The sequence below is a fragment of the Octopus bimaculoides genome, chromosome 6 (assembly GCF_046866305.1).
Source record: "Octopus bimaculoides isolate indiv1 chromosome 6, ASM4686630v1, whole genome shotgun sequence".
In the NCBI taxonomy this organism is placed as follows: Eukaryota; Metazoa; Mollusca; class Cephalopoda; order Octopoda; family Octopodidae; genus Octopus; species Octopus bimaculoides.
Window position 1 is genome coordinate 33447687 of NC_142933.1, and position 15000 is coordinate 33462686.

The following is a 15000-nucleotide window of genomic DNA, read 5'->3' on the forward strand; positions in this document are numbered from 1 at the left end:
TATAATTCCAAACAACGTGTTGCTACAAAAATTAAACTACAGTATGGAGCCCAACAGCCAATCCCCTAGCTTTGTATGATAGAAGTTCCTCGTAGAATTAAAACTGTTTACTGGACTGCCACTGGCTCTGAATGAAAACAATGATTACTACTAGTTCTTGGCTAAGTATTTCAGAGAAGAGGTGCACCAACAGCAGTAATGAACAAACGTTATCATCAAGATTGGAATATTGAGTGCGAATGGTTATAGTATCTGGAATACGGAGATATATCTATGCCTAAAGCAAGAATATGCTGATATAAATTTGGGTCTTTTTTTTTTCACATATTTTAGGCTTATCACTAGCTTCTATTTGAGTTGATATATACTTTAAGTCAGTAGTTCACAGAGTGCGTGATACCGCACTCTCTCGGGAGAGGTGGGATGATCGAGAATGGTGGGGAGCGAAGGAAAACGGGGCGATAATAGGGTGACCAAAACGGTGGCGTTTATTGGCAATGCTCACCAACTTAACTTTCTCAGGTTTAGAAAACAGTCCTTAAAAATAGATCTGTAAATTGTTGCATGAAGTTGCTTTTCTCCTCAAAACAAGAACAAAGAAGAAAATAAATAAAGAACACGAACAGTTTACTGATGAAACTGGTGGTAAAATTGCCAAGGAAATTCCCTAGAAAGCTATATTACTAACCAAGAGCAACGTCAACAACAATAATGACGACAAGAGTAGCAACAACTACAAAATTAAAAGAATATATGCATACATATACATACACACACATAAATATGTATGTATGCATGCATATATATTGTTTTCCGTCCGCCACTACCCTCCACGAAAACAATTTAATTTGTGTTCGTGGGAAGAACCATTTTAACGATGCGTACTGCCTTAATTCTTCGAAACGCCGGAGTTTTAATGGTGGCAGCTGATGAAGGGGATGTTTCTATGTGGCCTGCTTGTTTGTTGCACCTTGTTTACCATTTTGTCCTCGTTCTTTTGCCACGTCATGTACCCAGTTATGTATCTATATGTACATGTAGATGAACGTATATACATACATGTACATATATATGCATATACTCATATATTGTTTATATATATATATATATATATATATAAGAAATTAACTGCGTAAAAGTCAGTACGAAGAGTACTCCATCCAATGAGAGTTCAATATTACTAAACGTTTCAACATATACTTATCGCGCTACTAATAGTCTCCCGTACATGCGTACATTCATCAGGAGTCAATCGCCTAATGACCCGATTGACGCCTGATGAACGTACGCATGTACGTGAAACTATTAGTAGCGCGATAAGTATATGTTGAAACGTTTAGTAAAATATATATATACATACAAATGTGCGCGCATGTGTGTGTACTAAAGATGTGATTGTTCCTGTTTTAAATTTGGATCGGCTGTGAGTACTACTGAAATCCTTGTGCATACACACACACACACACACACACACACACACACACACACATATATATATATATATATATATATATATATATATATATATATACAGGGTGTCCACAAATACTGGGTACATGGAGTAAATAAAATCATAACATAAACAATTAACTATAAGAAATAATAATTTCTTAAAGTATATGTTAATTCCTATGTACCCAGACTTTGTAGACACCCTGTATATATATATATATATATATATATATATATATATATATATATATATATATATATATATATATTAGAAGAAAAAAAGGTATTTAATTATACATTTCAGACTAGCTGCCTTACGTAAATCGGAATTTCCCGGACTTATTTCTGCATTCCTCTACATTTCTTAAGTGTTCCATATTTCAAAATACCTATGAGTGGATTTTCTTCGAAATAAAGTTTTTAATCCATATTTTCTCAAACATACTTGGAACAGATACAAAAAAGTGTTAATGCTAAGTATTTCGCTTTTGAACAGATGTAACACCAGGTTGTCATCGCTGCCTGCTTCATCACTTTACTGAAAATATTCTTTTCTACTCTTGGCACAAGGCCCGAGACTTATGGGGAGGGAGCCAGTCTATTAGATCGACCCAGTAGGCAACTAGTACTTAATTTATCGACTCCGGAAGGATGAAAAGCAAAGTCGACCTCGGCAGAATTTGAACTCAGAACGTAATGACAGACGAAATATTGCTAAGCATTTCGCTCGGTGTGCTAACGTTTCTGCCAGCTCCGTGCCTTACTTTACTGAAAATATCATAACTAGTGCGCTTGCATATTTAGCAAACAACCTAAGTGGTAAATATACAAATAATTGAGCAGTTATTACAGCAGCAAATAAAATCAAGGCACCTGCTCTCAACTCCCCATTGTTTCAACAGCTCTGCATTGAGAATGATAAAGATTTAAAATAATTACTGCAGACAGAAGTTCAGTGGATGGGAAAGGGAAATTGCCTGAAAGTTTCTTTTCCTTTTTAAAAGAGTTGTTGAATTCTTGCACGACTCTAATTTTCTTCATTGTGATGAACTAAACAGCATCAAGCAGGACTCACAAAGCTCAATGAAATTAATTTCAAACTGCAAAGAAATGCGGTTGAATCTTATCAAGGTAAAATCAGCTCTCTCCACGTTTCTGTCCAAGTTATTCAAATGTAAACCAAGCCGTCGTTAGTTCTTCCAGTTTCAGAGCATCTCTGAATTTAAGAAGGAAAAGTGCATTCTAGAAGATGACATACAAGTATAATGTTCACACAGCAACATATCTGACAAACTTCACGATGTTTATTTTTGATTAAAATACACCAGTCTGAGTGATTCCTAGATATGTGTAATGAGGAAAGAAGAATAATAGTGGAAGAACTGAGGCCAAAGTTTTTAAAAAATCATATCAGGATTTTTTTTATTGCAAAAGGACATTTCTGACTACTACCTTGAACAGTGGAATAAAGTCAAGATGTACTTTATTGCCCTCCCAACGTCATATTCGGTAGAGCGGGCCTTCAGTACAGCTGCCCAGCTTTCTAACCATAGTAAAACCAGATTGAAAATTACTGAACGCGGGAATCTAAGACTACCTTTTAGTGTCTCTCAGCCTGATGTTGGAAGTGATAACAACGTAATTAGAAGTGAGATGTAAATTTTTTTCTTTCATATTGCAAAAATAGTAAAATAATGGGTTAACTAGGTTGAATTTTATTTGTGAAATACAGTTGTTTTGAATTTGCAGTAGGAAGAGATCTATGTTTATAGTAGTGTGGTGTGTGAGGGAAGGTTCTAAGAATATGGCCTGGGAACAAAGGGGACGGCAGTCCGAAAAGGTTTGGGAATCTCTGCTGTAAATGATAGCTGATCGAAAGTACACAACTCTATATATTAAAAACTAGATCGACACAGGGTGAATCAGATTCGCCAAGGAGACTGGAGTCAATTTTAACTTTAAAATTTATTGAAATCGATAGATCTCTTCGACTTTTGATTAGCTTATAGACCCTCGTTTAGCAGGATCTATACATGAAAAATAGCTTGAGTGACTACTTCTACAGAGGTCAGTAGCCGGTTGTCAACGCCTCTAGTGCTATGTGCTGCAACATTTAATAGGAAATGTGCTGTGAACTCTCTAAGTGTGAAGTGTACCAATCATCAAATCATCACATTAAAATAGCTGTGATCAAGTCAGCACCAGTATTTACAAACATTGCTAAATATACATCATTTGCCAGAGTGCTCGAAGTTTGTTAATTTTTGTATTCTATAAAATGCTTTTGGAAGATATGCGTGAAAATATTCTAAGTTATATTCTGCACATCAAGATATAATTACCATTCATGAGGTTCACCTTCCCGAGAAGGAACATTTATATAAATTCAATATTATCACTATTGGCTGACTAATAATCATACCGTTCGCTTTTTCCTTTTATGTAAATTTATTAGCAAAGTGTTATCGTTGCTGGAATGGTAAAATCGTTAAAACATTGAATACCCTGTGTGGAAGCATTTCTTTTTTTGGCTCTTTACGTTCGGAGTTCAAATTTGGCCGAGGTCAACTTTATCTTTTATCCTTCCGGGTATCGTTAAAATAAATTACCAGTTAATTACTGGGATCTTTTTTAAAACGGGGGCCACATTTTTCATTAACGAAACACTTTGAAACTTGGAACACTGGTAGAATGTGTCATATAAAACATCTTTTTCTCTTAGTCTTCTTAAAAAAAAAAAGAAATCCCTAACTTATTCCATGTTAAAGTGGTCGTATTTCTGTAATTTCAACCAATCACTGACGTCCATTCAGCCGATATACATTAAGTGCCGACTACATAAACAAACGATTCTGAAACAATTCTATCGGTGATAGGGTTAGGGTTAGGGTTAGGGTAAAACAGCAAATTTAAAAAGAAAAAAGCAAAACGAAGCTATGGAAATTAAATACGCTTTACATCGCTTAATCAGCCAAAGGGAGTAAATGTAAACAACTGAATACTTGTCAGTGATTGGTTGAAATTATCGAAATAAGACAATTTTTTACATGAAATAAATTCGAATACAAAAATATTTTTCTGTTCTATAACACAAAATAGATAAGTATACGAAGTTTGAAAGTCTTTCGGTACCAAAAACACTACGTAAAATATTAAAGAAAAATGTGGCCCCCGTTTTAAAAAAGATCCAATTACGGAAATCGATAGCATTAAATAACTCATCACTTCAAAATTGCTGGTCTTGTGCCTAAATAAGAAACCATTATTATTGCTGTTGTTGAATATTCAGTGTTGAAGCAAACGAAAGTTTTCTCAGAGTTTCACCGAAAAATGCATTTTTATTAGATTCACCACATATTTTTTCCACTTTACTTATAAGGGCTTCTGAATATCGAACGCCCATCCTGTTATTCTGGGGTGGAAAAAAAGTTCATGAAAACATTGTTTTGAAATTGCGTATTTTTTCTGCTTAGAATCATTTACAATATTCACTCGCGTTGGCCACTTTAGAAGTAGGAGAAGGTGCACGGCTCGGTTGTGCTAGAAGTAACCTGAATAATCGAAACAAGTATATAACCTCAATCTTTTTAAACACAAAAATAGGATAAGAAAAACAAAGTGAAAAGTAAACAGACCAAGCTTACAGTTGTACAATGAAAATTACAACTAAGACTGAAAATTTAACGTTAAAAGAACGCTTGTAGTTACGCTTTAGTTTGTTTTTTTTTTTTTTTTTTTTCTAGGCTTAATGAAATGAAGGTCTAAGTCTTTCGCTTCATTTAACTTGTTCTTTATGATCAAAGATAGCTAGTGTGTTTATACTTATTATCATATTTCTTCTGTTGTCTTCAATTTTTAAAATTGATCTAACTCTCCTGTAGGATTCTTTTCTAATTCTCTCTTTCCTTTCTGTGTAATATATCTTATTATGGGAGGCGCAATGGCCCAGTGGTTAGGGCAGCGGACTCGCGGTCATAGGATCGCGGTTTCGATTCCCAGACCGGGCGTTGTGAGTGTTTAGTGAGCGAAAACACCTAAAGCTCCACAAGGCTCCGGCAGGGGATGGTGGCGGACCCTGCTGTACTCTTTCACCACAACTTTATCTCACTCTTTCTTCTTGTTTCTGTTGTACCTGTATTTCAAAGGGCCAGCTTTGTCACACTGTGTCACGCTGAATATCCCCGAGAAATACATAAAGGGTACACGTGTCTGTGGAGTGCTCAGTCACTTGCACGTTAATTTCACGAGCAGGCTGTTCCGTTGATCAACTGGAACTATTGACGTCGTAAGCGACGGAGTGCCAACAACAAAATATATTTCATCAACGTTATCTACTCCTAAATATTTGGAGGGATGGTTGTGATTTAATTCTATGATCCCAGTACCTTAAACTAATTGAATGTTCTCAGTTTGAATTAACATGTAACTTCTTTTAGTAGCCTATTACACGGTTCTCTAGCATTTACGTCTCGACTGAAAACACCATTAATATTGTTGTTAATTATTTAATATTAAGCCAATCGTAGGTTTTGTCAGAGTAATATGTAGAAGGTTTTACAACGATGTATTCACACAGAAGACATTGCTTATGGTTGCTCTGGACGATTACTAATCATTGGCAATTTTATTTAATAGATTTGTCAGTAATGTCAGAGCCAGGTAGAATAGTAGAATGGATACGAAGTCTTTGTGAAAAATGCCTTTCACATGGCTTTAGACATGATTTTAATTATCTTCACGGTGTCTTGTGGCGGTATACAACTTTATTATTCTAGTAGTCTTATTATTACAGCGTGCTTCTGTTGCTTAACCAAGCGCAGATCCGCATAGACTGTAAAGTCACATATTTTTGATAAGGTGTGTTAAGGAACGTGTCCCGCTGAGGTGGTAGTGTTTCCATTTTGGAAAGACAGCGTATATTCAACGTGCCTCACCCCAAAAATGTAAAATGTAAAAAAAAAACAGCTTTATATATTGATAAAATGTAAGGGACTTTATGTAAAATGCAAACGACTTGCTTTATGTAAATAGAGACTGTTTCCCAAGAATAAACTATCAAATGCTTAACTCTGTAACAACGTAAAAATGATAGTATTTCAAAATTAACCCCAACATTATATAATGTGTTGAGGTTTTACCTTAGGATAATCATTTCAGAGTTCAGCATTTACAACAAGAATACTTTAGTCATCGAAGAAACCTGTAATAGTACTACAGCATATGTATGTATGTTTGTATGTATGTATGTATGTATGTAGTGATGCAGTTAAAAAATCTTGGGCTTGATATACATACACATTTATATATATAAATATATATAGGGATAAATATAGCCAGGAGCACACACACACACAAACACATACGCACACACATATATATGCATATGAATATATATATATATATATATATATATATATATATATATATATATATATATATATATAAGGTTTTTACTATTCTGATCCAGAAACGCGTCTAATATATATATATATATATACATATATAAAAACATATATATATATACATATATATATATATATATATATATATATATATATATATATATATATATATATATATATATATATATATATATATATATATATATATACATGCACATAAATCACATGTAGATATATATACATATATAAACATGTTCATTGTTGTAGTTTCAGCTCAGAGCTGTGGCCATGCTGGGGCACCGCCGTTTTGCTACACTGTTATTACTGAGAGCTTCCTCTAATATGTGGCATTTGGTGAAGAGTTTGATGCCGCTACCCTCATTTTCCCCTCTTGCCGTGAGGTAGGTTCATCTGGGGCTCCCGACAGGAAGGGGTCCAGTTGTGACTTAAAAACACCAACATCCACTTTGCGTAGCTCCCTCAGGCTCTTTGGGAGAATATTAAAAATCTGTGGACCCCTGAAACCCAGGCTTTTGTAGTAACTGCTCCTGAAGCGCGATGGCATTGCTGGGATCTTTGGCACTATGCAATGTCCACCCGTTCTGGCATTGATGTATCTTTCAATGCCAAAATTTGGCGCAATTCCTTTCAGGATCTTCCAGATGTATATTGCTGCATACCTATCCCGCCTTCGCTCCAGGGAGTAGAGTCTTAGCTGTTTCAGCCTTTCTCAGTAGCTGAGCTGTTGCAATGAGACAGTCTTCTTTGTGAAGCTTCGTTGGATTGCTTCAAGGTCCGCAGTTAGTTTTACACTGTTGGGTAACCATAGTTGGGAGCAGTAATCCATGCGGCTGAGGACCATTATGATATTCCTTTCTCTGGTTCTGAAGTTCTCAGGATCCATCCAGCCAGTCGACAGCACTTCGTCATCATCCTGGTAATGTGCACTTGGAAAGAGATATCATCACTCATGAATATACCCAGGTCCCTCACTGATTTAGGTTCTGGGATTGTAATCCCCTGTGGACCAGTGTACCCTGTAAGTTTCATATTCAGTCTTGGACGCTGGCAGCGCAGGGCTTGGAATTTTTCAGCATTAAACTGCATATTATTATTCTCAGCCCATCTTTCCACGAAATCCCATCCTTGGAACTTTCCAGGAAGTAATTCTTTCCCGGAACGTTCCAGGAAGTACTACCAGGAAATCCCATCCTCGGAACTTTCCAGGAAGTAGCTCATCTTCGGGGCTTTCCAGGAACCTCGGAACTTTCCAGGAAGCCCTCAGAACGTTCCAGGAAGTACCTCTCTCGGAACGTTCCGGGAAGTAGTTCATCCTCGGAACTTTCCATGAAATGTCATCCTCGGAACTTTCCAAGAAGTAGTTAATCTTCGGAACATTCAAGGAACCCCTCGGAACTTTCCAGGAAATCCCATCCTCGGGACTTTCCAGGAAATCCCATCCTCGGAACTTTCCAGGAAGTACCACCATCGGAAGTTTTCAGGAAGTAGTTAAACCTCGGAACCTTCCAGGAAATATCATCCTTTGAACTTTCGAAGTACCATCACCGGAACTTTCCAGGAACTAGTTCATCCTCGGGACTTTCCATGAAATCCCATCCTCAGAACTTTCCAATAAGTAATTCTTCGCCGGAACTTTCCATGAAGTACCACCATCAGAAGTTTCCAGGAAGTAGTTCATCCTCGGAAGTTTCAAGGAAACCCCATCCTCGTAACTTTCCAGGAAATACCTCCCCATGGAAGTTTCCAGGAATCCCTCGGAACGTTCAAGGAACTTTCCATGTAGATCTCGGAACTTACCAGGAAATCCCATCCTCGGAACTTTCCAGGAAGTAGTTCATCCTCGGAACTTTCAAGGTAGATCTAGGAACTTCCTAGGAATACCTCGGAACTTTCCAGGAAGTTCAATCCTCGGAAATTTCCGGAATTAGTATGCCGAGCAAAATGATTAGCGACATTTTGTACGTCTTTACATTCTGAGTTTAAATTCTGCCGGGGTTGACTTTGCTTTTAATCTCTTTCAGGGTCGATAAAATAAGAACCAGTGAAACACTGGAGTCGATAAAATCGTCTGGTCCCCTCCCCCAAAATTTTAGGCCTTATGCCTTTAGTATAAAGGATTATTGTTATTATTATTAACAATAGGCGTAGGAGTGGCTATGTTGTTAGTAGCTTGCTTACCAACCACATGGTTCCGGTTTCAGTCCTACTACGTGGCACCTTGGACAAGTGTCTCCTACTATAGCCTCGGGCCGATCAAAGCCTTGTGAGTGGATTTAGTAGACGAAAACTGAAAGAAGTCCGTCGTATATATATATATATATATATATTTACACACACACACACATATATATTTGTATATGTTTGTGTGTCTGTGTTTGTTCCCCACCATCGCTTGACAACCGATGTTGGTGTGGTTATGTCCCCGTAACTTAGCGGTTCGGCCAAGGAGATCGATAGAATAAGTACTAGGCTTACAAAGAATAAGTCCTGGGATCGATTTGTTCGATTAAAGTCGGTGCTCCAGCATGGCCGCAGTCAAATGACTGAAACAATTAAAGGAATATAAGAATAATGACGTGGTCCCTGTTTGTCTGACGCGTTTTTCCACAGCTTATCCTGATCAAACAAAGTCCTATCTGTCTGGTAGCCTAAGCGAAAGGGGTTGTGTGATGGGCTACACTGAAAGAGCTGAAGACAGACAGCTTCACATTTGGCTTAACCCTTTCCAGCTATTTCAAGTTTCACTTGGAAAGGTAAGCGAATGTGGAGAGGGAAGTGCTGCCTTTCAGCAAATTTGTTGAAAAGTGGTTAGGAATGGAAAGAGTGATCAGAGTGAGCGAGCCTGTTCTGAGCATCGACTGTCGATTGAGCGGAGGAGAATAGGGAGAAGGTACTTGTCACAACAGTCAAAATCACTGTGACTTTGTGGAATTTCCACGAACAGACCTCAAAAGTTTACCCATTTGGGGGGAATTATTTCATGTTGATTTTTTTTGTTTCTTTTTTGTTGCTATTTTATTGTTTACAGACTTTTACGTAACTTTTCATTTTATTGTGCAGTATTTTCCTGCAGAGTTCTTAGTCTTATTCTAAACCCTCAATGGTCAAGAAATCATCATCATCATCACCATCGTCGTCGTGTCGCCATTATTATCATTATTATTATTATTATTATTATTATTATTATTATTATTATTAATATGTTGTTGTTGTTTTTTTCTTCTTCAAATTTTCTTCCATTTCTCGCCGAATGTTTTCCGTACACCTAAGGCAGAGAAACTCGTTGTATGCATTCCCAGTTTACACACGCAAATTCACAGGTAAAATATGTATTTAGAAAAAAAAAATTCATGAATGGATGTTGTTTTCACAGCGATAATGCTGTTCTCGGTACATGAGTCGTTCCAGTTAACACGATTTTTTGCACTTCCTGTAGGGATGGTAAGCCTGGTGTCATTTTCAAATAGGTTTCAGTACCTTTTTTTTAATCATTCCTAGAGATCCTACAATCATTGGTACGGTAGTCACCTTGAGGTGCCACATTTTTTCAATTTCTATTAGCAAGTATTTATATTTACTGATCTCGTCAAATTCTTTCGCCGCTATATTGTGATCACAGGGAATACTCATGTCAATTAATAAACACGTCTTCTTTGTCTGATCTTTTATAATAATATCAAGTTCATTAGCTTTTATAGCCTTGTCGGTATGTACGGGGAAGTCCCAGAGAATCGATACATTTTCTCCTTCAGTCACAGCTTCAGGATGGTGTTTATACCATTTGTCAGCGGTTTTGATTTTATAATGCTGACATATTGTCCAGTGTAAATACTGGCTAACTCTGTCATGTCTTGCTTTATATTCTACAGGCGCTAAGACTCTACACCCTGAGATTAGGTGGTCTATAGTTTCAGCTTATTATTATTATCATTATTACTATTATTATTATTATTATTATTATTATTATTATTATTATTATTATTATTATTATTATTATTATTATTCAGAATGATAAATATCTGAGCGTCAGCAAAAGAGTCGAGCTCTCCCAAGCGTTACAGCTGTCCGAAACTCAAATAAAGACTTGGTTTCAAAACAGAAGGTAAATGTTTTTTTCTTATATTGTCATTGTTGTTGTTGTTGTTATATTAGAATCACAAACCCCAAGATTTCCCTCCCACTGCACCTCTCTATATATATCAATCTATCAGTCTATCTATTTATCTATCTATCTATCTATTTTCATACCGCCGCTCACTTTTTATGAATATGTATATAACCAAGTTTTTCTGACCCATATCACCCAACGAGATAGCAAAGGTTAGCTTCTTATTCAATACCAACTAATATTCGTTGCCGCATCAACATAGTTAATTTCTAGCGTGAGCCTTTACATCTGTGGTTCTCAACCAGGGTTCATATAGCTCAGGGTACCAATATGGCTCTTGGGCATCCATATAAGATTTCGTTGTTAAAATTTATCTGCAATAAATTGGTTCTACTTCTAAAGCCGCATGAGTGGCTGTGTGGTAAGTAGCTTGCTTACCAACAACATGATTTCGGGTTCATTCCCACTGCGTGGCACCTTGGGCAAGTGTCTTCTACTGGAGCCTCGGGTCGACCAAAGCCTTGTGAGTTGATTTGGCAGACAGAAACTGAAAGAAGCCCGTCGTATATATGTATGTATATATATATATATATATATATATATATATATATATATATATATGTATGTATGTATGTATGTGTGTGTATATGTGTCTGTGTTTGTGCCCCCAACATCGCTTGACAACCGATGGTGGTGTGTTTACATCCCCGAAACTTAGCGGTTCGGCAAAAGCGACCGATAGAATAAGTACTAGGCTTCCAAAGAATAAGTTTTGGGGTCGATTTGCTCGACTAAAGGCGGTGCTCCAGCATGGCCGCAGTCAAATGACTGAAACAAGTAAAAGAGTAAAAGAGTAATACACGACGGATTTCTTCCAGTTTTTGTCTACTAAATCCACTCACAAAGCTTTGGTCGGCCCGAGGCTATAGTAGAAGACACTTTCTCAGGGTGCCATGCAATGAGACTGAACCCGGAACCATATGGCTAACAAGAAAACTTCTTACCACACTGTCACACCTGCACCTCACAACCGCTTGACAAGGGTGTTGGTGTTTTTATATCTTTGTCACTTAGCGGTTCGACAAAAGTAACCAATAGAATAAGTACCAGGCTTTAACAAATAAGTACTGGAATCGTTTCGCTTGACTCAAATTCTACGAAGGGTTGCCCCAGCATAGCTGCAGTCTAGTGACTGAAACAAGTAAAATTTATATATACACACACACACACTCACATATACATATATGTGTGTGTACACCACTTCTGAAAAGTAACCACGCACGTGTTGTTGGTGATTTCCTTTCCTTCTTTGGACTTTTCCATTTCTGCTTTCGGACGAAGAGCTATGCTCGAAGCGTCAAACTCTCTCTTTTCACTGAGCGTCAAGCTAAAACAGTCCTTATGCACGTCCTTTTGTTGTCCGTTAATTTTATTCGTTTATTTGAATTGACTACACACACACACACACACAAATGCATTTACGCATATATGTCATATTATTTTTGAATATGTGTTTATGTGTTTTAGTCATAGTGTAAAAATTATAAAATATGTCGGTTTCAAATTTTGGCACAAGGCCAGCAAATTCGTAGGAGGAAGTAAGTCGATTAGTTCGACCTTTGTGATCAACTGGTTCTTATTTTATCGACCCCGAAAGGAGGAAAGGCAAAGTCGACCTCGGTTGTATTTAAATTCTAAGCGTAAAGACGGACGAAACGCTGCAAAGGAATTCTGCCAGCTCGACCCCTTAGAATCATAAGAAATATTTCAAAATATTTTGCATAGTTCAAACATTGATGTATATAGGAAATCAATTCACTACATAACAACATATATATTAGTAACAGTTGTTAACAATCTATTCAGTGTTTTGTCACGGAATGAGCTGATAACGACGATCGTTAACTGTCCAGCCTAATGGTGAGGAGTGTAATATGTATGCGTAATATATATGTATATGCAACGAACAGCTATATATATATATTATATATATATGCGTGTATGTGTGTGTGTGTGTGTGTATGTATGTATGTGTATATATATAAGTAAATGAAGATAAATGCATACATACATACATACACATAGATATATTATTCTTAAACAAGAATATTACAGACATTGACTTCCGGCCATTTGTTTATCTTATGCTTTGATGTTCAGAAGAGAATGTGTGTAGGTGCAAAGGTTGTTTCATATGTTTCTCTCTAGTTGTTTATTGTTCTCTGCGCAGCTTGATTAGTATGTAGGAATTTTGACACAATATAAAATTTTAATATATTATAAAATACCAACATTTGAAACAGAATTGAAGAAATATTCATAAGCACATAGCCCACAAACCCGGTCTCCATAAAACATAAGGGCTAAAATTTCATTGCAATCCCCTGCCATAAAATTGCCGTTCCTTTTTAAAATAGGAAATTATCATCCAGTCTCAGTTTCGGGATCTCAGCAGCCACCTTTATACATATATAAAGCTTTCTCTTCCTCCTAGGTTTAATTAGTTTGTTACTTGAAATTACTATTAAAATTAAGTAGATATGACGAAACCATATTTGCGCTTACTGAAATTTTACTCCAGAGATATATGGTCGGTTGCAAATAAGATCAAGTTTCTTAGAATAAGTTCGTGCAGATTAGTTTTCGATTAAGATGACTGAGCTTCAACTAAAAACGAAACTTCGAGTAAAAGGCATGATTTAGTGAAAAAAAAAAAAGGAAATCTTAACAATCAGCTGCCTATCAAGTTACTTGGTGTTTATATGTTTAATGCCGGATTACTATGAAACTAACTTGAACTAGATATACTGTAGAGGGGAATTTAAAATATTAATATTTGCTGGATTATTAGGAAACTAACTTGAACTAGATATACTGCAGAGGGGATTCTAAAATATTAATATTAAAAATATTTGTTTAAGTGAGAGAGATATTTTGGGATAGGTTAGAAAATTTTGAAGTTCACGAATGATCCTTTGCTCTTAAATAAAAGTAAAAACATTACTACTTCATTTGCAGCTCACTGCAGAACACTTTTGCTCCATAACCCACTCGTTTTTTTTTTAGTTATACAGGGTGTCCATAAAGTCTTATTACAATTTCAAAATTTATTACCAAAGAAAATAAATAGATAAATCTGTGAAAATTATTATAAAATAAGGAGTAGATATTGAATTTTTTTTTTTTTTTTTGCTTCATTTAATACATCTCTATATGGGAACCATTAGTTGCACGAAGCACATCAAGGTGCTGATCAATTTCCTGCCATGTTCACTGTAGCATAGCCCTGTCAATGGTTGCAATGGAATTCAGGGACCCTTTGCTTCGGGTCATTGATGTCTTGTATCTTTGTTTGATACACAATGTCTTTAACATAATCCCATACAAAAATGTTCAGTTTTGTGATATCCGGGGAACGTGGTGGCCAGGTAATTGGGGCATCCCTTCCAATCCAAGAGTCTGAAAATGTTTGATTTAGGAACCTATGAAGATGCAGTCCCCAATGTAGTGGAGAACCATCCTGCTGGAAAACGATGGTAGGTTGAAGGTTATCCAGTTGCGGTGCCACATATTCAGTCAAAAAGTCATGGTAAACATTTGCAGAAATTGATCTTTCTGTGAAGAAAAATGGGCCAATGATTCGATTGCACAACATCCCACACCAAACGTTCACCTTTAGACTATCTCGGTGAAGTTCCATTGTCACATGGGGATGTTCTGATCCCCAGATCCTCACATTATATGTGTTCAGTTTCCCTGAAACATGAAATTCGTTCCAGCATGTTAACTACAAACTCTTTTCATCTTGGTTTATCATTTGGTTTGAGTGCCTGTAATAGTTGCACTTTGTAAGAGTACAATCGCAAATTCTTGTGTAGGATTTTGTGCACTATTGAACGTGGTAGCTGTAACTGTCTAGAAACAATACTATGGACTTTGTAGAAGAATTAGCAATGGCTTGTCTTTTACGATCGATGTTTTCCTCAAATAATTTTGGTCGTCCACTCTTCCCTTTAT

General features: G+C 36.5%; 1 protein-coding gene across 2 annotated transcripts in view; it reads left to right on the top strand.

Moving 5' to 3' along the window:
• LOC106873630 (uncharacterized) overlaps nucleotides 1-15000 on the top strand; it is a 105900-nt gene that overhangs the window by 64587 nt on the left and 26313 nt on the right. For both annotated transcript variants that reach the window (XM_052968927.2, XM_052968926.2), the window contains exon 4: nucleotides 10883-10977. In XM_052968927.2, coding sequence (XP_052824887.1) covers nucleotides 10883-10977 — 95 coding nt within the window. The remainder of the gene's footprint in view (nucleotides 1-10882; nucleotides 10978-15000) is intronic.